Raw genomic sequence first — 25,117 nt, 5'->3', positions numbered from 1 at the left:
ATGAATTGTGCAGCTTTACCTGCTTGGAGATAGAACTATACTCTTCCTTGCTCATATGGAAAATGAGCATTTGATACCTCTGCATTTTCCAGGTGTCTGGTTTGACCCAGGCATGAAAGGCTGTGGAAACTCAGCACGTGTGGGAATTAAGGTGATGATCCTCCTAAACTGAAGCACTCTTGTATCTCTGTTCCCCTACACCTTCTCTGGAGGTCTCAGATGGACACAGCTAAGTGCTAATCTAAACACTCCACTTAGTTCTTTGGCTGCTGATTAGAACTGTGAGGTGATTAGTTTGTCTATTCTTGTGGTCTAATAGGATGATTTATATGTTGGTTTTTTGGATTTTTGTTTTAACCATTTTTTTTTATTTTTTTTACCATTAAAATTCAGAGCAGAGAATGATATTTGGGTTAACTTAGGGTGATCTTCAAGGTTAAGAAGTGTCTACTCACCTGCATTATCAAGTGTTACAAGCTGATAACAATAAGTGAGCTCAGAGGGCCCGTGGTACTTAGTGTGGTGTTCGTTGTATACTGCAAGGCCAAGTGTGGCATTTCAGGCCTTTTTGTGACATAGGAGAGACATGTGTGACACAAGTATAAGAAAAAGATTGATTGCAAAAATTATATTTGGCAATATTTACTGCCAAAACTTAAAACTTGAGAACTTGCAGGTTATTCAGCTAATGTAGATTACCTTTTGAAATTTTCTGAAGTTTCTTTCTTCATAACAATCTATCTGTCATGTGCTTTAATTTCTTGAGCAGTTAAACATTTTAATAGCTACCATTCTTGATTGCAGCAATAAAGAAATATCAGAGATGCTTAGTGGAAAAAAATATTTGTTAGTCTGTATTTAATAACTTTCTAGAATAGATCTTTTGACAGTCTAATTTTATCTATTCTGTCTAAAGGTGGTTGTTTTAAGTGTCTTGAGTTGAGCCATGAGGTTTTACCTTTTTTTTCCCTTCTGAAATAAAAAGTTTTTGAGCCACTCAGTGGGAATGAGTCCGTGCTTACACTGCATTTTTAACTTACTAATTGCATTTTCAGTTCTGTAATTGTATTTGCTCTTTGTATACATAAATACATAATAACTAATTAATTTTATGCATTTGAATTGCATAGGGTAAGTCAAACTTTAAATATCTCAAGAATAGAAAATTTGTTGGAAACTGAGGATGGTTCCACTAGACTGACTGTAGCTTCAGTATTAAGCATTTATTTCAAAAGGAGTTTAGCCCAAAATGAAATTTGAAAATTTAAAACTCCATCTTAAGAAATGGAAACCAGTTGTTACAGTTATGGGTTTGACAATTAAATGCTAACAACCTGAGCACTCCAGTTAGTTCTTTGGCTGTTGATTAGGATTCCATGGTGATTAATGAGTGTGAGAATGCAATCACATCCATAGCTTTAATCAGTCCCGTGCTGGATGAGGAAGTCCAAAGATGGAGAAAGAAAGAACTTCTATATGTAATCTTAGTAGGAGTTTTCCCCATGCTGTAAGAAGCTGAATGGTAAAAAGTAGAGAAGCCTGTCCTTTCACCCCTCTCCAAACTTTCAGGATCTTTAAATTATAGTAGTGATTTTTTAGTACCAGGAGAATAATGTTGCTGATACCTGTGAAGGGTAGACAAGATGCATGGTGATACTCACATAGGCGCCCTCTCTGATGTTCAGTATTTAATTTTTACACTTGTGAGCAGGATTTGTTTTTACATACCATGCTGCCATGCATCTGGTTTTCTTTTTTCCAGATCTAGTATTTTAAATGTTTAACTTGGACATTTACATTTTTTTGGTGTGCTTTATTTTATTTTGTTGTGTATTCTGATTATATATGCTGTCTTTTTAACATTTAAAGCGTGTATCCTAAAAAAAATTATAAATATGCATATTTTTCCTTCTGCTTTCCTGTGAAACAGATAAGTGAATGTTTATGTGTGCAGAAATAAAGAACCAGGGTGGGTATCCTTGTTGACAAAGGAGACCCCAAAAAGAAAACCTTTGGATCTCTACTCAGCACATAACTTCTCTGTGACCTTTCTGAGTGAGCAAAGATCACCACGTGCTGCATCTCCCTTTAGAGCTGTCTCCAAGGGTACATTCTTAGCTCAGAGAAGAGATGGTGGTGTTATTGTCTGGCAGTGTGAGCAATCCTCCTACTACTGCCCTTGGGTTCACTGCTGCTGCTGCTGTCCCACCTTTTCTCTCCTCTACTATGCTGAGCTCAGTTTGTGTAAATAACATTTTCCACTTCTGTTTGGTGGTTTGGGGTTTTTTTGTTATGTTATTTTCCATTAACACCTGTGGATCTGTTCTTATCACGTATTCACATAAGGAGAGGTTATTCCTACTCTGCAAAGGTAGCTTATACTCTAACTGTAGGGATCATGTCCTAAAGGGCTGTTTTCTGAGTGTGTTGTGATGCAGATGATGATGTTTGAGTTTTGAAATGAATGGCAGGAGCCAGTTCATTTTATGTATATTCATAGAGTGTCTTAACACAATAGGTGTGGGTGAGCTTTGAAGTGTCTCAGTGAAAATAATTAGCAATGAGTATGGATAGACACCTGAACGTGTAGAAGGGTTAGGGTGTTCCTGTGGCTCTTATTTGTATTTAGAATAGGATCTCTAAAAGGCCAGAGTACTTTCCTGAGCTGGCCATCAGTCTGGAGAGACCAAACATGTCAATTAAACAGGAACTTCTCAGGAGTAAAATGCCAAATATTTCCAAAGGGACTAAGTATTTCTTGGCTCCTGTTAGCTGTCCTCTGCTTTTATGCTTACACTGTGCATTACAGAAAACTGCTGTACATCAGAATTCTGGTTTTTCATTTTGTTTACATTTGGTTCAGTTGACTTTTCCCTCCTAAGGAAGCAAAAAATCACTAGGACTGTATTAATTGTATTTTATAGATCTCTGAACTGGATTCTGCTATTGCATTTTTGGCTGAAAGGTCTTACATCTAACAGGGTTTTTTGAAATAAACTACATCATGTTGTATCATATTAGAATCAAAAATAGTACATCATTACAGACATAATAAATAAAGCTTATAGGGAAGGAAATATCTCTGTTAGGCAATGTTTGTATCTTAAAAGAGGTCCAAAAACATAAATAATTTTTTGAACACACAAGTTCTTTTTAACTAGAGTCACTAATTATAGTGGTTTTTTTTCCTGAAGAGTAATAATACTAATTACTTCAAAGACAGAGAAAAGAGAAGGAAGGAAAAAAAAAAAGAAAAAGGCATCTTCTCTTTAGCTGTGTTGGTGTATTTGCATCTTCAGTTTCATGGTTCTTACCTCTGAAACTCATTCAGTGTTATGCCATGGAGCCATAAAAGCTGTCGGTGCATGGAAGGAGTGACAAATTTGTGACAAGTGGACTAAAACAGTGTAGCACTGGGCACCCATTTCTGTTTGATCAAGCTGCACAGACCTGCATTACATGGCCCAGTACAAGTCTGTATCTGAGTGCACAGGACACTGCTTGTTATTGGCAGCTGGGCCTCCAGCACCACTCTAAATAGCAGGGAACAAATTTACACTAGCTACAGTGTTCAGGTGTGCTTTTGTTTTTTCAGCTCTACCATAACCATGGAATACTCTCAAGTATATGTGGGTCTGTGTTCACTTTTCACTATGTGCAACACAACACCCTGAGGGAGCAGTAGAGTTTGTAAATCTGACTTAAAGGCCAGATAGATGAGGCTGAATTCATGTAAAAGTCCCATCTCTTGTTTCCAGGAAAAAACAAGCCATATTGATTAACAGCGTTACTAAATTTGCAAGTATCTTAAGTTAACCTAAGTAATTTCATCATCCTCAAATCTGTAGTAGTAATCTGTGGGGTTTTTCCCCATCTAACATAAAGAAAATAGTACTGAAGTTATTCTACTACTTTGGAACAATAAACCATTAGGTGGAAAGATGCTGGCAAAGAAAAACTAAGTGAACTAACTTTGCTGTGAAATTTCAGTAATTTCCTTCTGGCCTTGGCTGCCAGACTGATGCTGAGGAAAAGCTTAAACATCCTCCCTCCCCTGTGCATATTATTTATTACATGCCTCTGGAACTTTTTTCTTCTGCTCTGTTATTCTCTTTCTTTGTGAGCTCTCATGAGAAGAAAGGGAATAGATTATAATAATATTGTAGCACCAATGCTAATGTGTTTGCAGTAGCCTTAGTCCAAGATAATGATTTGATTAGCATGGCTTTTTCACTTACTGGAATTAAAGATACACGGATTTTCTTGGGATTCTGTGCTTTCAGGATGATTTTTGTTTTACCTTCTTTCTTCAGCTGTATCTCTTTGCAGAGAAGCTGGAGGTTAAAAGTAGGTACAGACCTTTCACTAATAGCCAAGGGCAAAAAATTAGTGCAATGAGTCATCACAGTAATTCCTGCAGATAGTTGTGATCTGTGTCCTATGCAATGCATTTGTTCAAAAGGGCCATTGTTCCTTAAATCACTGATGGTAGTTCTTCTAAATATTTTTCCTGCAACGTAGTTGCTGTGACTGAGGTTTGACATTTCCAATTTTGTTATTTGATTGGCCTCAAGGAGGCCTTGAAAAATTCAAACATGCAGAATATGAAATGCTTAACAAGAATATTAAAGATAAACCAATAGTTCACGGTGCAGTGAAGAAGCAGACTAATTTAGTGGATTCTAGCAAATGGAAGAATTTTACTGGTGTTGAACTACATTTAAAAAAAATGTTTTATTGCTTAAATTATTGATACTGCTATGTTTTCTAAAATACGAATATTTTCCTCTCTTTCTTCTATAGCTTCTTTTGCTTCTTGCTCTATATAACACCCAGAAGTTCTGTGTGTTAGAAATAGTCAAAGCAGATAAGCAGAGCTATTCCCTTTGTTGGGGTGAGGAGGGGGGTAAAATCTTGATCCTACTGATAGTAGTAAGAATCTTGCTCTCAGCCTCAGGCCTTGAATCAAAAAAAGCACCCTTTGGTACAGTTGGGTTTAAGTTTTTTGACAGAAGCAATTATTGTAACTACTCAGGGACATCTGTATCACACTTAGAATCCTACAGGTTGTTTAAAGGAGAGCAGAAAGGATCCTTTTCTGAGTTAATTCATGCATTGCAAAAATGAAATAAAATCTTTTCGATACAGGGCTTTGTTTATTCCCCCCTCATCCATTTTGCAGCAAAACTTGTTGTGGTTCATGAATTTGATCTTTTTATCAAGATCAAAAATCTTTACTGCTCTTAGTAAAAGGAAAAGATAAAATTATTTTTAGCTTATAAAATAGAAGTATAAGCTAAAAATAATTTTATAAGTATAAGCAACAAGTTTCACTTGTTGCTAGCATTTGTGTTCCATTAAACTTCTAGTGCTTCGAATTTTGTATTTCAAAAGGTATATATTTTAATGTGAAAATAATTTTTGCAACAAAGCAGTTCCTAGAGAGAATGAGTAATATCCACCCTCATTTCATCCCATATGCTTCTAATCTATATTAATTTTTTAGCTGATGGACTTGTGATAGGCCTTTTTGTTTTGCATATGTGAGTGATTTTCACCTTATTTCTTTGCTTCGATAATTGTAAATGAGACTTCAGCTTTTAGATCTTGAGTTTCAGTTTTGCAGATGATATTCATGCTGATGGTTTATCACAGCAGTGTGTCTTCTCTGTATCACAGACAATAGTAAATACAGCTTTGGCTCGAGGAAAGCTATTCTTTCTTTTTTTTTTTCTCCATAGAAATACTGCAGCACAGTCCAGCTTGATTCTGGAATAGACTACAGGAAACGAGTGCTTCCAGCTGCTGGAAAACTTTACTACCTGTAAGTTTATCTATGATATTGTATTAGCTTCCTTCTTCCTTCTTATTAGCCAATAATTTCCTATTGAGTGGGAAAAGAAAAATGTATAGTAGAATTAGCAGGGTGTGACTTTTCCTTTCTTTGCCTTCTGGTCCATTTTGTTCAGCAAACCGCCTTCCATTATGCCTTGATATTAACTTCATTAAACTACATTTTTGGTAACCACACTAGCATCATTTGTAATGTGTGACTGAATAAAAACTAATTAGATTTTTTTGGGAGGTGTGGTATTTGGAGAACTGAAGTGACAGATGGTTAGAAAGTGATGAATATCCTCTTGTAAGAGACTACACAATTCTCTTATAATAGAATAACATCCTTATTGTATTTAAGTAATTAAGTATTTATAGAAATCCAATGACAAGGATTTATTTAATTTTGGGTGTTTCCAATGCTGTGGATTAAAAAACCCAACTCCCTTATGTTTTGACAGATTGTTTCTGTTAATCATGACAAAATTTCTTTAGCACTTTATATTTGCAAATAAATATGTTTTTAAATATATTCGCAGATGTGTTTCTGCTTGCAGCATAAATCTGCCTAATAGGAACATCCTCTTTAATACTTTGAAACCTTTGCAATGTAAACATTTTTCTGTCTTGTATTTTCTCTTTTAATATTATTTACTCAGTGACAACCTGAACAAAGCAGACTACAATCACTTAATATTAGATTTATAATAGTTGTATCTTTAAAATACTGATTTAAAAATCATGTTTCCAGAAAGGTGGGGTATTTTTACACTGTGATGGGTGTTTGAAATCATGTATGTCCATGCTACTTTTTAATGAAGTTAGATGTTGTAGCTGTTTGTCTGGAAGGAGGAATACTGCTTGGTAGAACTTTTCCTGCTTTTGAAAGGAAGTGACAGAATTTCAAATATGGAAAACAGGTCCAGTGCAAGTTCTGTATCCTTAAACTGTGGCTATATGAACTTGAGAAAATGAGCTCTTGTGCTGTATTTTTGGTTACTGGCTGCACTGGCTCAGTGCTTTGTCTCACCTGCTCAGCAGAACTTTCTGAAGCCACCACTGATAGCTGTGCTCATCATGGCCCTTGTTCTGAGTGCTGCTGTCCCTGCCTGTGCTGCTGCTCCCTGGGCCTGCTGCACTCTGTGACCTTCTGGTGGCCACTGTGGAGAGCACCTGCCACATTGTTTTCCATACTCTGGGAAAGGATGTTTGTGGTTTCTAGCAGGTAATAGGCCAAACATGGTGCCTGTGGCATCAGCTCTCAGAGGAGAAGCAATATGAACAAATTCCAGGAGTAGTACCCAGCCAAAATATCTCATTGTGTTCTGCTGTAAAACTTCTGATCAAGTGAATGGCAGAGATGGGCAATAATTCTGTCTTATGTTCTCTTACTGGATAAATGTTGGTTGCCTTAAGAACCTGATGTGTAAATCATTAAAGCAGTGGGGTGAAAAATTATTTAAAAAATCCAATAGCTGCCAATGGATTTAGGTACTTATTTCTTTATCCTTTCTTCTTCTGAGGGAATCTTATTCATTCTTCTATTCAAACTGGTTCGTTGGAGCTTTAACCTTGTAGAACTAGCTTAGTATGTGGGGATTCCTTTTGTTTGGTTTGTTTTAAAACTAGGTACTGCATGCAGTATTTTGCTACAGATTCTAAAATTTAATTAGCAGTCTTGTCTCCCAAAGAAAATGTTCTTGTTCCACATGTATATGTTCTTCAATTAATGGCTGTAGTATCATTGTCAGATTTTTTTAAAGAATCCTCCTAATGCTTCATATGTTGTGTAGTCCTGTCTTCATTTAAAACATGTAACTGAGGATTACTTAAAACTGTTTCATACTCCTCTGAGAGCAGTCAGTGTAACACCATTACAAGATGCCTGATCAAAGCAACTTCATTGATCTCAGTCTCAGGTGTCTATTTTCAAAACAAACTTTCTTGGCAATTAGGTGCAAATATTCACCTGTTTCTTCAGGTAGCCTTTCAGTTGAAATTTCTGTTACTCATATGCATGCACATGCACATACTCTCTGAGATCGATACAGATATATAAATATATTTATACACACATGCACACACTCTTTACCCCCTTTTATGGCCTTTTTCTTTTCTGGTGTTGTCTGTTCTTTATTGTTTTGTCAGAGGAATGCATCACACCAATATCAATGTTGAGAGAAACTTCTAAAATTTTATCTAACCTCCTAGTCAGAAAAGGTTTTTCACGTCTTCAAAATGGCACTTGTATAGGTTTGTGGGTTTTTAATTTTTTTTCCCAAATTCTTTGTATCTACAAGGTGTGTCATCATTAAGCTTTAGCTAAAAAGTGGTTACTTCAGTTCTGCTCTTAACATTTTTAAGGTGCTTAAGACCTAATGAGCAGGAGAGTATGTGTTTAACAAACTGGTACCATTTGTCAGTTAAGAGGATGTCTAGAATTGTGTGAAGCAGTGTGACTTCAGTGCATCAAGATCTATAAGATTTCATACCAAAAGTTTACACCAACTTCAGTGAAGCATTATATATCCTAGTTCTAGTTTGTTGTCTACTGTAATAGTGATTTACTATTCTCTGGTAGAAATCTTATCTATATTTCTATCTATCTATCAATTCATCTTTAAGAATAAAACATGGAAAGATTGACTCTCTACCCTATTCAGTGATTAAAAAAAAGTTTTCTGATTGGACTGATTTTTTAATTCTTGTGGCCCAGAAGATAAATGTAAACTTTACTTCAGCTATCAGCACAGATATTTTGCATTTTACCATCTGTGGTTGATCTTTTACCAAGCAGTATTAGGAACAGAGGTTAGGAAACTGCTAAAACTGCTACTAAAGAGATGATAGTGTTATTTTTAATTTCACAGTTTAATATTGCAAATTGTTTGGCCAATATAATCGGTTGACTTGACACAGCACCCCCCCCCCCAAAAAAAAAAAAAAGAAAAATCTGTTTCAACATTTAATTTCACAAAGTCCCCTCTCAGAAATTTCAAAGGATACTTCTTTAGGTGCTTGACTGCCTTGCCTTGCCTTGTCTATTTGCTCTTATTTTGCATGCAAGATAGAGCCAGAAGCCTTTTTTCTCATTGTGTACACATAGTGTTAATGGGTCTGCTCTGCCTGTATTGCCTCATTACTGGAAACAGCTCAAAACACAGAAGTCTTTCAGTGTATGCAAATAAGGCAGAATCATCTACCTGAGAGTTAATATTCTCTACTTTTAAGTGTATTCTGAATGTAATGTTTGTATTTAGAGCATAACATCCTGTTCTCTTTTTTTTATGGGCAAAAAGCTAAGCAGGCTCAGGCAGCTGTTTGATGTTGGCTTCAAGTGTTATTAATTTCATATTCTATTATTCTTTTCACTGTAGCACAAGTGAAGCTGATGTGGAGGCTGTCATGGATAAGTTGTTTGATGAGCTGGCTCAGAAACAAAATGATTGTACGTAAGTTAATTTCTCTTGAAAGAGAATACATTTAGAACACAATGCCCAATCTCCACTGACCAATTAATAAGTTCCATTGCTGTATATGGGTTGATGCCACACTCAAGTGGCAGTCATTGTATCAGCATTTTGTCTAATTTATGTGTTGAATCATGTGCTATTATTCATGAAGCTATGCATTTCCTATCTGTAAGAGATGAATTTTATAGTAATTATCCAGAGAAGATTGAGTCTTTGTTCATGTTCCCATAGTAACTAGACCAAGGATTCTAAAAGTGCAAGGCAGAGAGCTGGGGCTGAATAAAGCATGTGGAACCATTGCAGACTTCACGTTTGAAGAGCTGTGCGACAGAGTGAGTACCCAGTCCAATCTAGATCAGTTAATGCTCAGGCTTTTCACAGTTAAAAAAAAACATTCAAACCACACAAACTTGCTATTTTCCCAAGATGCACTGAATTAAAAAGGCTTTTTTAAAAACTTGATTAACAGAAATATTTTTAATTTAACAGGAAAAACCCCTTTCTTCAAAAGAACCATACTAATTTTCTTTTTAATGATATAGTAAATTCACTCTTAGGTGTATCACAGATTATCTTCAAAAATGCTACTGCAGTATATGCCTGGCCTAACATCACTGCTGGTATATGAGTGGTGGTAACATCTCAATATGTAAATAGCAATCAAATGCTGTTTTTATAATCTGGGGTTTCAGTTTGATACTCAAGCAAAGGAGCAGTCATCCTGGCACCACTGGAGTAACACACTGTTCCATGCTTTGGTTTCAGCTGCGAGTACAAGGAATATTTAATCCCAGGCCTTCTCAAAATATTTCAGGTTTTGCTAAATGCTGGCACGTTCTCTGCTTAAACATGTGAGATGTGAATCTTAAAAGTTCTCCTTGTATTTTACCTCCAGTGGATTGGAAGACAATTCCCCAGGAGTTGCACTGCTATTCAGTGATCTCTGTACTGATGTCTGTAGTTGCTGTTAAATGATCACAACACTAAACTGGCCAATAACACTTTTGATTCAGGATGATGACCAGTCTTTTGGTGATAACATTTTGCTTTCATTTCCTTGCAGCTATGGAGTTGATAACTGTTTGGACAGAAATTTCACTGGTTGCATTTCAGACTGCAGGTTTTAGACGTGGAGTTGGTTTTTAGTTTCATACAAAACCAATAAGCCATTTGTAAGAGTGGAGGTGTGTCATGAGTAGAATAGCTTGCTTTCCACTTAAGGTTTTGAGATTTTTTTCTGCCTTGTGCTCCTTAAAGCATGGGGAAGCCATGCTGTCAGCAAATACTAGTACAGTTCTTTGGTCCAGTACCTTATGTACTTAAATGGGGTAATAAGTTGCTTCTAAGTAGAAGTGCTCTGATTGGCTCACGTCAGTGGTCTGAAGGTTCTCATCCTGTTCAATAATTATTTGAGGTTCAGATCATTCTTACATGGATTGCCCAGGACTTAGGAAATCTTGCTGTCTCAAATCAGATGCCTTCTGCAGATGTGTTATGATAGTCTCTTACAGCAAAATCACATGCTTAAAACTAAAACAGCATGGCAGATAGTAAAATGGGGTTTTTTTGACAACTTTCTCAGTATCACTGATTTTTCTCTTCAGATCACTGATGTATCTTCATAAATATTACATCAGTATGTTGGTAGGGGGTGTCAGTGTGCTTCCTGCATAGGCAAAAAAGTATAGTCATTGATCTTCAGAATTGTCCGTTAAATTTAGATGAATGGTCAGAGTTGCCTCCACTGTGATTTTTTTTCCATTACTGTGAACTTTTGCAATGATTTATAGCAATGGTAGAAAATTTCACTCAGTATAAGCTGCATTTAGGACCTTGCCTGCCCCATTGCTCTGTTTGCCTGACCTGCTGCCATTAAAATCTGCTAAAAGAAAAATTTCAAAAAAGGGAAATACAGCTGTCAACCCATGACACCCTCTTCCTTTTTTTTTCATGAATACTTTTAAATTTTTATGGAAAAACTTAAAACATGCAGTATCTTTTTTAAACAGTGATAGGGGGAAATTGCTCCTACTCATGTCACACAAGACACAGGGAAGATCCAGAAGAGTGCACTAGTGGTTTATAGCAAAAAATTAATCCAAATTAGGAGACATTCAACATGACAGGAAGTATAAAGTTTTTTATATATATTCCAGTAAGATTGCTAATAGTAGGAGTGATTTGTGGAGGGATAAAGCAGAAATCTTTAAGGGACATAGCAACAAGATATTTGCTACTTCTTGTGAAGCCAAATGGTAGATAAGTTGACAGGCATCATAAGTGCTGCTATTAAAAAAAGGAAAGTAGAAAGCTGAAAAAGATGTAATGAAAAGCAAGATTGACAAAAGAAAATACTGGAGGGGAATTTTTTGGATTTGCATGGAGCAGATCTGCAGATTTCTTTGTGCAGGACATGGGGACAAAATCCCATGGGAAGACAGATTGTACAAAGGGACATGTGGCAGAAAATCTTCCTTGCTGGAGCCTGTTGCAGCCAGGATGAAGCTTAATTGACAGCTTAAGCAGAACCTGCAGGTAGATAAATGAAATCTAAAGTTGGTGTTGTAGTAGCTCATTGAACTTGTACCAGAATTGAAAACAAGATTTGCAGTCGGTTTTGTAACAGTTTTAAGATGTGGTGACAAGCATGATAAATGGGAAATTCTCATTAATGGGGGAAAATGAGAGATAATTGCTATTATTGAAACCTTGTGGGACAATTCATAAAATAATAATACAGAATGGATGCTTACAGCCTGCTTCAAGACAGAGTGGCTGACAGAGGTGGAGAGCAGTGTGCAGCATTGAAGGTACTGGTACCTGCCTTAATGTTAATTAATACAAAGTTCTTGAGTACATATCAGTCTGCTAATTATCAAACCTGGAAGGAAAGTACTTGTAGGGATCTGTTGCATATATGGAACATGAGGTGGATTGCTCCTTGAGCTATAAGAAGCATATAAAGAAAATACACCATTGTATGTTACACTATAGATGAAACACAGGAAAAGGTGAAATGTAATTGGCCAGAAAGCAGCAAATGATAATTTTCTAGCCTAAAATGTACTACATCCAGTACAAGGTCATTTGGCTGGTGCTTACAGTGATGAATTAATCTAGAAATTTGTGTTGTGTAGGAATAATCATAATTTCGTAGCGTTTAATGAAACTGAAAGATATTCCAAACAGTGAAGTTGCATATTTGAGTGTTCAGGAATAGTAATTTTCAAAAGCAAAAGGGAAGTGTGACTAACTGGAAAGTAAAGTGTAAACAACAGTAACAACAAAAAGAGCAACACAAACCCAAGAAGGACTCTGAGGATGAAGATAGTAAAAGTATCTCCTGTGTCACTGTTGAGACAGAATCAAATAATACAGAATGAATGGCAGCTAGTTATGATGTGCAGGAAAATTATAAAATAAAGGTCATGGGCAAATATGTCCAGTCAGATAAAAGACTTAAGTAAAATTGGAGTTTTGATGTTTTATATTATCTGAATGGTACTGGCTTATTCTTAGCTGGATGAACTTTTAATAATGATATGGAGAAAGGAAAAGGTTTGGCAAAGAATAAGTGTTCTAGGTGAAGTAGAGTGAAATATTCATTTTATTAAAGGATAGTAAAATAATTTTCAGTCTCTAAATAGTTAATACATGTTAAAAAGAGCCTGCAAATACATCTTGTATCATTGGAGTCTTATAAAACTAGGCTGAGATCTCTGACTAGCTTTTTATTTTCATAAATGTTAAGAGAAATTCCATGTCACTAGAAGAATGCTCTATGTGTCAGTATTAAAAATAAACCAGTAAAATGCATATGATGATAGGTGGAACTGCAGGCTGTTGGTGAGATTCTAGCCCAGGAAGGGTAATGGAGAAGCTGATTCTGGATGCATATAATGGATGACTAAAGAATGGAAATAAGATTTAATTCTCCAGTCTCCCTGACTTTATAGCAAGGGTTGAGTTTTGAAGATGCTGTTCTTATTAGGAAAGTGACATTATGCAGTCTCAAGAAAGTATTTGTTAAATGGGTTCCTAAGATAGTTAACTAACCTATAAAAAGAAATATTGCTGAAGGTTTTTTGTTTGTAGCATTTCTAATGTCCACATTTTTATACTAAGTCTGATGTAACAGGTTTTTTCCTCCAGGAGTTTTGAAAATAACATAAATGCTAATACAAACTTGCTGTAAATACAGAGTACTGTGTGTATGGGGAAGGAGCAATGAAGACAAGAATGCTTTGTGCAGTTTATCAGAACTGGTATTTTGAGGAAATGGTTGGGGTTGTTTACTTTTTTTTGAGAGAGAGTTTGTTTCATTTTGGTTTTTTTTTACATCTAAGAGTAGATACAGCCTCCTTTTAGTGTGTATTGGGTCAAAACTGGATGTCATTTTAGGAGGAGGCTTTTGTGTTTGAGTTACTTATTAGTTTTTAGGCTTAGCCATCTCTAAAATACAGGAACTTGAAGTACCCCATGATCTTTTCTGGTTTTAAATTGCCTGAAAGTAGGGATGTGAGGGAGTCAGGGTTCCTGCTGCCTGTTGGCAGCTCTCACTGCTCCTGCACATGCAGTGAACAAGTTCAGCAGCCAGCAGGGGAATGTGCCCAGTCCATCTTGAGGGAATAACCAGCTCTTATGCCCCTCATACTGCTGGGAATAGGCAATGCTTCTTAGTCTACAATCAGTCTGTGCAGTCAGTTCAGACTGAGTTTATCCAAGGCTTTTAACTTCCTTGGCTTTGAGGGGAGTTTCACAGGAAAGGTGTGGGACATTTCCCTCATACCACGCAACCTTTCTTCCAAATTTGACATTTCTGGTCTGCATCATGGAAGGACTTACAAGTTACAGCATTATCTTGGAGTTGCAGGAGTATTTTTTGAAATTGTTTTCTGAAACTGTTGTATACCACTGCTCATGTGGCTGTTGGTAATCATTTGAGCATGAGTGGACAACACTGTACTCAAAACTTGGTTAATTGATTCCTTTGGCTGTCTATTACCCTTAAAGGTTCCAGAAAAAAGAGCAAATTTTGCAAGACTCAACAGGTGAAACGATAGATGCTTTTGTTGTGTTGGCAAAATAGCTTATCACTCAAGTGACTCTGCTTTCACTTGCTGCAATCTGTCTTCTAGTCTGGTCTTGGGTAACTGTTACAATTCATTCCAAGGGATAAATATCCAGATCTAAAAATCTGCATTTGCTGGTGTAGGATTAAGGAGATGTGTTTGAAATTTACATAGTAATTTTGGTAATACAATATTTCATATGAACAGCCTGCAAAACTTCTTTATTTTCACTGCAGTTTCCTTTAAAATAAAATCAAAATTCTGTTTTAAGGGAAAATATTGAAATATTTTCTACTTTGATATCACACGATTTCATGAGATGTTAGCTAATAGATGAAAATAGCAAATCAGCAGTTGGTAACTTGATACTATTTATAACATCTCCTAGCTTAAGTAGAATTTTCATTAATAGCTTCTTTTTAATTAATACCTGGAGACCTTGGGAGTTAAGAGTTGATACCTTTCTGGTATTACAATATTTTATTCTTGTTTCATATATTAGCATCAAACTTTTTCATGTCAAGAGTATAAAGAGTTACTTCTATCTAAAATAATGCATCAGATACTGGTAATTACTGCTTGTCCATTAATGTTCATAAAAATAAAATACAGAGAATATATTGTATGCAATGCTGATATGACATGCAGTTGAGTTGCTAAGCTCTTGTGTGCATCAGTTTGTAAATCCTGGTTTCCCAGATGAGGACAATCCCAAATTTTAGGTAACTTAGTTAATATCAAATTCATACACTTTGGTTTTTTTCTTTACTAGCTATGTGGAAAACCAACAAAAAAATGGATGAGAGGATACTGATCTATTTTGGTTGCTTTAAAGCAAAGGAGAAGCAATTTTTCAGACTGACACACCAGTTTGTGTGGCAGAGTGGCACGTGCTGGTTTTCGTCATGGACATGAAGTAGTTACCCAGTACTGGAATGGAGCCCTGTGTATGTGAATGTGCTTCTCCAGTGTAATCAGACAGGAGCACTCTGCTTGGTTTTCATCAAAATAAAACATAGCCACTGGAGGCTGGGACAGCCACCACGCAGAATAGAGACATACAGTTTCCAAATTTTAATGCTGATGTTGACTTCTCCCATTTTTGGAGGGCCTTTAATTCCTTTCTTCCAGTTTCTCCATCTATACAATGAGGGAAACTACCAGTGGTGTTAGATTCTTGCAAAACATTATTAGTTAATTGAGTTGTGTGAATGAAAGATCACTAGATGCCTTTAAAACTAAAATGGATATATTAACTTGAATTTAAAATCCCTATATATACATACATATATATGTGTGTGTGTATATGCACAATTGTGCAAATATAAGTCTTGTCCATTTTAGTGTGTTCACACATGAAGAACACTGTTCATGACACCTTAGAAAAAAATCACCCTCTACCAGTTCCCTTTCTTCACTTCCCTTTTAAATTTTTTCCTTTAGAAATTGTTAATAGTGGCAGTTAAATCTGTTGTAAATAAGGCAGTAGCTGGTGTGTAATCCCGGTGGAGCTGCGGGATCGGGAGGTGCCGAGCTGCTCTCGCTGCTCCCGCTGCTCCCGGTGCTCCCGGTGCTGCCGGGTTTGGCGCAGCAGCTGCTGCCCCCTGCCGGGATTGCCGGCTGCGGCCGCCCGGGCACGCAGCCCGCTCCTCCCGAGCCCGGCTGCTTTGCTGCGTGGACCCTCTAGGTTCGCCGCTAGGGAATCCAATAAATCCCTGCATCCCGCTCCCAGTACCAATGAATGTAGTGTCTTAACATTATGCTAACCATTGGCTAACATACATACGTTAAAACTCTGCAAATAAATTTAATATCAGTATTTATGTTGTAAAAGGTTATCAGACTGTGAATTTTTTTCCTAGTAGTTCTTCAGTGCTTCTGAAAGTGGCAAAATAGAATTTTCGTGTAGATTAACACAACAAATTAGTGGTGAACAGTTTCTGTTAGGTTGTTGTTCCATTGCAGTAGGCACATTGTATAAACCAGGAGGAAGATGTAGTTCTTAACTTGAATAGCTTGCACTTCAAAAGAAAAGAGCTAACTAACCTTTTTTTAAAAAAAAAAGAAAATAAAAAACTCACCATTTTCAAATGCATCAAGTGATTAGAAATGCAAGTGTCTGTTTTTGAGTCAGTTGAGCACCTGCCCTACATGATGACATAACTCAGCTGCATTTGTGGTTTAATGCTTCTGAGTAATTTTGAGGGAACTGTTTTATCTTCATTAAAAGCTGCTGAATGTATCCACAGTACAATTTGGTGTCATCTTTAGGATTGTAGGATTGTCAGGTATAGGTGTAAATAAATGTACCATAGATAAGCGCTATTTCCAGTAACCTTAGAATCATAGTTTTCCTTAGTTTGTGATCTTAGTTTTATTCCTAAGAGATTAGCTTTTGCATCTTAAGCTCTAGACGGAGAGCTTATTTTATTATTTATTATCTGTATTTTATTAGCTACATTTGCTTTAAGGATTTAATCAGGCTCTCTATCCCCCCCAAAATTTGGCTTATTTTATTCACGTGCATTTTTATAAAATAAACTCAAGAAACTTATTTCAGGTGGAAATATTGCAATACAGTTATATTGTTAGTCAAACCACCTTTCTGTTTTATATTTGTTGTGTATCAGAGCTTAATTTTTAGAGAGCACTCCTTTCACTGAAAGCTGCATAAACCTTGAGGGTTTAGATCCTATACTTTGTAGACCAGGTAATAAAAGCTTTTTGAAGCTCATTGGAGTTTTAAGGGTTTGCCTTTTTAATTTAATTTTTTTGTTTCTTAAAGTCTTGAATGTACTTCTTTCTCTTTTTCAAACCTTTTTTGATCATGGTTTTGAAATCTTAACAGTAAGGGTAAATACTTAAATAGCCCTATAATTTTTTTAAGCCTTAACTATTTTTGGAGCCCATTTCATTGACAATACTATACTTTGGAGTTGGAACTGGAAATTTAGCAGTGAGAGCTTTTAGAGCAGAAACATGCCTTTTCTATGCTTCCAGTATTCAACCAGCTTTGAGCATATCGTTTTAAAAATACATAAATAAATAAAATAATGGGAAATTACAAGCATCTTCTTAAGCAGAAAAGCAAAGATCTGAAACAACTTTCCGCTATGAAAAATGTGACTATAAAACTTTTGTTATAAGAACAAGGAAAATTGCTTCTTAGCAGGATTCTGTGGTGAGATAACCTGAGATAGCAAGGGGCTGTGCTTGGTACAGAAAATGTCTTTCACTCCAGAGTTTACAGATCTTCTATTCCTGCTGTCCTGGTTGGAACTAGATGATGTTTAAGGGATCTTGCAACCCAGACTGTTCTATGGTTCTGTGATTTGCACTGAAATCAGTAGCTTTAATTTTTTTAACCGAGTTAGCCAGGCCCTACCTCTTCCCATTTTTATTTAAATTTTAGCATGCTGTGGCATCGTATATCATGCCTTGGGTTTTTCTGTTCCTTTCTTGGAGTTATGACCTTCACACATTATCTCAGGGCTCTCTTTTATGAGCCTCACTAGTGATAGTGTGTTGTTCATTTGGAAACAACAGAGCTTTTTTGTTTGTTTAAACCTAAATATTAAGTTGTAAATATTACCTGGTCTTAAACTGGGTGTTGTCTATAGGAAGTTTTGGAGTGTTAAGAGTGTCTGCACAAAATTATAGTTACTGTCAATCATGCGTCTTCAAGATTGGCTGGAACTGGTACTGGAATATCTTGCAGCATCAACAAAAAATACATATTGAGATGACATATCCTCTTCTATCATATGTAAAACATTCTGTATTCTTCAGACAATCTCTTAAAGGTGATATACTGGGCCACTGATGAGTGAACAAAGAAAAAAAGATGCTTTATGCTATAATTAAATGAACTCTATAATAGAAACAGGAGACGACTAACTATAAAACAGCACACAGAGGGCTCCAAATAATAAACATTCTACTTGAACTGAGATGATGATAGCTGAAAATGCATTAAGTAGACAGAGAAACAAAAACAAATAAAGGTGACAACTCAGTCAAGCAGGTTGAAGTGGAGTAAACACTTTGTCAGGAGTGTAGACCATGTTAGGGCTAATGTGTTTTGCATTAGTATGATGCTTGTGAAATACTGACTCTTGGCATCAGAGCTAATGACAAAAACTCACAACAGTTTTACAATATATACACATGCAGAAACAATAATACCATTAGAAAGATTCTTACCTATTCGTGTTTGGAGTTTTTAAAATAATATAGCATATGAAAGAACTGGTAACAAATGGTAAGTGACAGTCATTACATAAATGTCTTATTGTTCTGCTCTTGAGTTTTGATCAATAATTGATGAAACAAAAGAGATCAGACAGTACCAAAAACACACACCAAATGAAGTTATTTTTACAATTTTATTCAGAGGATGAGATTAATCAGGCTAAACTTTTAGTAAGAGGATTACATATATATGTATCAGTATTAGGAGGATTTGTGGCTTCATTAGCAACTTCAGAGGAAGAAATATCTTCATGTATGCTGCTAACTAAAGTGAAATACTTTCTGTGATTGGTTGAGACTCATAAAATAAATTTCAGACCTGGAAAGTTATACAGAGGACAGTGCTATGTGTCTAAAATCACATGCCTCTAGTCCTGTAACCTAGTCTGAGCTGGTGTTGCTGCCAGTTGGGACCCAGAGAGTGCTTGCTGCAAGGTGAGGGAAGAAGGGCCTGAAGGCAGTAAGGCAGTGCTGTGAAGGTAGGGGAGGGCTCTGGGCTGCTGGAACAGCAGGAATTTGCTCCTTGGTGGAGCTTCTGTATATGGACTGTACAGCCAGAGCTCTGGCAGTGGCACAATCTGGCCTTGAACCCATTTCCCTGTCTGTTCCTGTGTGGCAGAGGTGGTACGTGGGTGCTTGTGCCAGCCTCATGCCAGGTTTGGGGAGCACCAGGCCAGTGAGAATGTGAGGTGAGAATCTGTCAGGGTGCCCCTGCATCATGGTCTTTTGTGTTTGGAGCATTTTGAGTTAGCTGGTGGATTGGACCAGCTTTGAAGCAATTACAGGGAGCATGGAAACTGGGCCTATAGCAAGGACAGAGGGATACAAAAAAGGGCTCTAATCTGTCACCAGAGCATTTGCGAACTTGCTGGTGGTTCCTTCTTTTTACACTGAGTAAGAAGGAAATTAGAGGACTTCCCAAGACAAGAGTAAGTCATGTTAGGAGCAAGATTAAAAGCTTTGTCTTTCATCTTCAAGACTCTCTAAACTCCAAAAGCAGGGAGTTTTGAGAACTCCTCTGTGTAAGGGACTTAAGCTGTTATCAGCTGAGCCATAGGTAACAGCAGAATGGCTGATTTGGCATTTCAGTTGTGTCTCACTAGACTTGAGTCTTGTCAGGGAGGTACCAAATTTAGTTTAGTAAAGTACTCGTGCTGCTAGACTCAGATCTTTTTGAGTGTAAGATTTGGGAGTCTCCAAAGGCACGTTTCTGCCAACATTCACAGAATATTATCACTTAGTGTTGGTGTAGATGTTTCAGAAGTTCTTGTTAAAGCTTGAAATGTTCTGCCTTTTATGCCCTTAATTAGAGGAATTCTTGAATTGCTTGCTTTTTGCACTGCTGAAGTAGACTGAATTCCTGTTTGACTGATAAAGATGCATATTGTAACCTTCTATGAACCATGATTTTATATCTGTATGAAAAGCAGTATAAGTATTACATCTTCCATTCTTCCCATTTGAAATGCATTAGCCTTATTTTTGTTTTCCACCTGTTTCTTCCCTCTGAATATCCAAGTTTTTTAATCTCCTGTTTGGATATCCACCAAACAAGATACCCACCAAGTTCTTAGCTGTATAGTCATTAGTTGGGCAGTTCAGTTTGCCCACTTTGCAGAAGTTTGTACACTTTAATTTTTAGTTATATATGTATTTGTTTTAGGAATCACCTTTTAATATCTGGTACTTTGAGATAAGGAGGGTGTACTGGTATGGTTTGTTTGAGAAAGTGTGTTGCACTGGGTGAGGACAGAATAATTCCTCAGGGTTTTGGGTTTTGGCAGAAGACTGCTTGGGCTCTTCATGTGATAAAAGAATGAATCAGCATAGCAGTGATTTCTCTAATTTCTTACCTAGGGGGAGACATGAGGAATTCTCACCTTTCTCATGTACAATGAGATCACTGGTGTTTTCCCTCACAGGTACTCATCACACAGGCATACTTGATCTTCTCTCTATTTAACAGTGCTTCAGACCCAAGTATGGAATCAAATTACCAGTACCAAAACTATTTGCTTCTCGCTAATCTTAATTAATTAATCTTAATCCTGGTTGTGTTGCTTTTGGTGCTCCCATTGTTTTTCTTTTGCACTTGATACTCTGGGTGTCCATCAGATGTATCACTTGTATCTGGTGGCAAGGTGTCCAGTGAGTTTGCTCTGTGTTGTTTCCATCATCAGTTCCTTCTGCTTTCTTGAACCTTTTCCTGCTTTATTTCATCAGAACATTTTGAGTTCAGCTACTCTGGTTTATCCAGATAGGATTTTGGTTTTTTCAGAGGTGTTGCATGAAGCTTTGCGGGTGGCCCTCGTGATTAGGAGGTTTTGGTTTCCGATGACCAAGTCCATAGTAGTAACTAGGGGACTGAAATGGAGGGCGAAAATAAGCATTAAATATAATTCTAAGGGGAGAATACAGCATATACTACTCTTAAACACTGCTCAAAAGAATGGAAAGGTTTTGTAATAATTCTTTTCCATAGATGCTACAGGGAAGTTGAGTGCTTGGGAATGGGAAAGCAGGGTGATTTGTGAGACTGCACACATGGGAGAGCTGGTAGAGAGTGACAGGCTTTAGAACCTGCCTGGAAGGTTAGCTTATTCCCATTAATTTTCAGAAGAAATTTTGGAATACCATCAGGGCTTCTCTCTGCTGTGCTTCTGTAGAGACCATTTCTACAAGTTTTTTTGATTCTAGTATCTAAACAAAACCCAAGGTCCTGTTCATGAGCAGCTATTGATAATTGCTTAAAGTAGCTTCTTGCAGAAGTGTTCTAGTTAAGAAGTTATGTTCGGCCTACAACAAATTAATCTCATAATTTCAGTTAAAGCAAATATTTTATATGTAGTGGTTTTAAGGTAATAGCAGTATTGCAGTGCTTTATAACAGTATTATACTTGGTACAGCACATGGTGCAGGTGATTACCTGGGAAGGGAGTTGTGACCATCCAAAATGCTGCTGAACTTGTTCTCTGCAGTAGCTGCAGACAAGATTCTGAAGTATTTGTACAAGTAAAACTGGAACAAGTTCAGGAGTACAGATTTTAATAGCTCATGATAAAGTACTGCCTGTGGTACTGATAGGACAGATCTTGCAGAAAAAAATACCTTCCATGTAATGAGAAAGTAATTTTAGAGGAATGTATTTGTATGAGCTACTACTATTTGTGCATATTTTCTGTTGATGGTTTAGATACAGAAAGAGAAACTAATGAGTTCTTCTTGAAGATTTTTATTTCATCATTACAGGAGAAACCATGAACAAAGGAACTGCTGCAAAATTGTATTTCTGTCTTTTTCCTCTTGTTTTCCCTACTTAAAAAATAAGATACTTTTGCAGTCTGGGTTAGTCCTGGGTGAACTAAATGCAGGTCTACTTCGGATTTTGTAACTAGCCTATACATTTGCCTTTAAAAATCATTAAAGATCTAGAAAGCATCCTAAGAGCTATTCAAATTATTTATGCTTTAGGTTGAAATCACATGTCTTCTATGGATTATGGTTTATAGTGATTTTTTTATTTGAGGTTGTCAGAGAGAGATCATAATGTTGTCTGGGTGCAGAAGAGCCACATTTTTCACTCTCAGTGTTCGTGTAAAGCCAGGAGTATGAACACCCCCAGGTACCTATGTCCATAAGGGCAATCTAGCATTCCTCAAAGAAGATACAAAGGAATAAAAATAAGATTATGATCAGGACTTTACAGCTCTCTTCTGTTTCTGTAGTATGTGAAGATATAGAGTTTATGTGTCATTCTGTCATGGGTTTCCATTGCTTATGGTTTGTTTTGTTTCAGCCTCTTGGAGCCAGCGACTATTTGGAAATATCAAAGCATTTTGACACAGTGTTTGTTCGTGACATACCACTCCTTACAGTAGCAAAAAGGACACAAGCTCGTCGTTTCATTACTCTTATTGATACCTTTTATGAGCATAAGGTGAGAACCAAGCCTTTCCTATATGCAGAGGAATAATATTGGGACTCCTAAAACTGACTCTTACTATTGGTTTGAAATAAGGCTTTCTATAGTAATGGTTTGGAAAACATAAGCACAATGAAGTAGCACTGCAAAGAAACATCATTCCAGCTTCACAAAAAAAAAGAAAAAAAAGGTTCTATTTCAATAAAGGCAAATAAACAGATTTTTTTTTTGTTTCTGTGAGTATTAAGCATGAGCATAAATATAAGCCTGAGCTCATTTGCCTTTTTTGAATGGGGATGTTCTTTCCTAACCAAAGAAAACAACAGAAGCCATGTCATTATTTTAATAATGAAAGATTGTGCTGCCAACTGTGCTGGAATGAAACTGAGTTTTTTAGATTTTAATCTGTATGGGTAGTTGGTCAAGAATCAGTGCCTTTTTGATCAGGAAGGAGGAGTTAATAGCACAATTACATCATAAAGTTTAAAGGAAACAGTCACTGTAGGCTTTACATTAGATTGCAGAATTGATCATGGAATAATAATGATAAATGCAGCACTTCATGTGGATTTACAGAGATTTCAATCATGGAAGCAAAATCAGCATAACTAAAACAAAGGGAAGTTCCTGTTTAAGGTGATTTTTTTTAAAGTGATGCAAGGTTTGAAACACTATCTTATATGTGATTATATTTGAACACACTTAAACATTTATGCAGTTGGGAAGTGTCACTTGAGATTGGTTCTTATCAAGAATGTTCTGGCATGGGTTGTTGATCAGAAAGGCCCCAGCTCAGCAAGGTGTTGAACTGACTTAGTGTATGAATAGTCTCATTCAAATCAGCCAGATTCAAATCAGTGTCATTGAAATTAGCCAGATTCTTTATTCTTTAGGTTGGGAAGTGGACATTTGCTAAGGCAATATGCTAATATTAAACTAATGGGTTAGAAAAGGGGCATGGTCTGCCCTGTGTTTGGGCTGTCAGTAAGAATTGCAAGCAGTCACTTTCTATTACTTCCTCCATAGGAAAAACCCAAGGGTAAACTCCCATCAAAAGTAGTTGGGAAAAATACCTGAGTATATCTGTGGGTGCCTGTCCACACCACAAACATCTTGCCTGCATGCTCTCAACAAGAGTCTCCTTCTATAGTATTATTTCAGTCTGTCTTCATTGCAGCCCCCATCTCACACTGCATGTTGTATCTCTTCCCAGCAGACATGAAAACAGCATCATTCATTTTACTAGCAAATAACTTACTCGAGTAGCACAGATGGAGGCAGGAAAGGCTTCACTCAGTCTTCTGAAACTTGGAATTTTGGAATTGGAAATATGGAAATTGGAAATTTGGAATTTAAGTATTCTTTTAAATAGTGCAGTGTATCTACCCACTGAGAGGAGTCTCACTATGGATGAAAAGTAAGCATTGCTTACTATACAGTTGTTATTTCAGAAAGTAAACTTTGTGATGAACTCATTGCCTGTGTAGCAGATATTCTGGGTATTTGCTAGCACAGTTCTTCTGTTCTCTGAGTAAAAGTTCCATCAGTTGTTATTGAGAAAAAGATCCTGGAAGGTTAATAGTTCATCTAAGTCAGGTAAATCTGTAACAGGAGTGCTAATAAGAGAAAGGAAAATCATTGGGAAAAAAACACTGCCAATTTAATGTGAAGTTTGCAGTGCATAGATGGTGTGTTTTACCCCATTCCTGTAAAGCCCAAAGGATGACACAGTTGTTCCCTGTCTCCTCTCAGGTGCGCATTATCTGTTCTGCGGCAGCTCCTCTCCAAAGCTTGTTCCAGGTGAAACAGGACAGTGCTCAACGGCAGGAGAACAGAGTGTTGATGGATGATTTGGACTTGAGCCAGGTACACGATTTTAACATTGGCTCCCTTTTGTAACAAAATTGGGTTTGGTCTCATAATTGCACAGCATTTTAAGAGGGGGAATAAGGAAACATTTAACTATTGGCATGCTGTTTTTTTTGCACTGTCTGTCACTCTGATAATTACATGTTGTGCTACTTATTCATAGTCAAAGAAAACGTCACTATATGTAGAACCATTTTGTTTAAGTTTTAGGGTTATATTGAATACTAATCATTGTATCTGTTCAGTCTTATATGAAAATGCTGATTTAAGTATAGCACCAACATTTAAAATACAGAAATAAAAGATAGTTTGTTCTGCCTGTTCCTAGACTACAAAACAGCCTCATGAATCCTCACAAACAGTACTGCTTTGCATGTTGCTTATTCTGTTTTTCTTTTTCCCTGTAGCTCAGCTATTGCTAATGGCTTTTAAAATACTTTAATTGGTGTACAGTTAGTCAAAAAAAAGGGAAAAATAGATATTTAACCTGTTATTGTGTTGGTTTAAAACCAAATTATTCTTTTTGCTGTATTCCTTTAGGAGATTTCCTAGCTGAAAGAGGTGCTTTTCTTTAATTTTTGGACATCAGTTTTAATGTTTTGGTGCCATGCTGCTGTCTTGTTTTATCAAAACCTGTAAAGCACTGAGCCTAAGGAGTTAGGCAGGAAGCACTTCAGTGCAGCCATGAGTCTCAC

The 25,117-nt window shown here is 36.7% G+C and overlaps 1 protein-coding gene across 2 annotated transcripts in view; it reads left to right on the top strand.

Moving 5' to 3' along the window:
- AFG1L (AFG1 like ATPase) overlaps nucleotides 1-25,117 on the top strand; it is a 64,566-nt gene that overhangs the window by 33,871 nt on the left and 5,578 nt on the right. For both annotated transcript variants that reach the window (XM_074537991.1, XM_074537990.1), the window contains exons 8-12: nucleotides 5,742-5,824; nucleotides 9,213-9,283; nucleotides 9,540-9,640; nucleotides 22,428-22,568; nucleotides 24,306-24,419. In XM_074537991.1, the coding sequence (XP_074394092.1) occupies nucleotides 5,742-5,824; nucleotides 9,213-9,283; nucleotides 9,540-9,640; nucleotides 22,428-22,568; nucleotides 24,306-24,419 (510 nt within the window). The remainder of the gene's footprint in view (nucleotides 1-5,741; nucleotides 5,825-9,212; nucleotides 9,284-9,539; nucleotides 9,641-22,427; nucleotides 22,569-24,305; nucleotides 24,420-25,117) is intronic.

This window comes from Zonotrichia albicollis, chromosome 3 (genome assembly GCF_047830755.1).
Source record: "Zonotrichia albicollis isolate bZonAlb1 chromosome 3, bZonAlb1.hap1, whole genome shotgun sequence".
NCBI lineage: Eukaryota > Metazoa > Chordata > Aves > Passeriformes > Passerellidae > Zonotrichia > Zonotrichia albicollis.
Note: the sequence above shows the minus strand (reverse complement) of the source record. Positions and strands in the feature narration are given on the sequence as shown.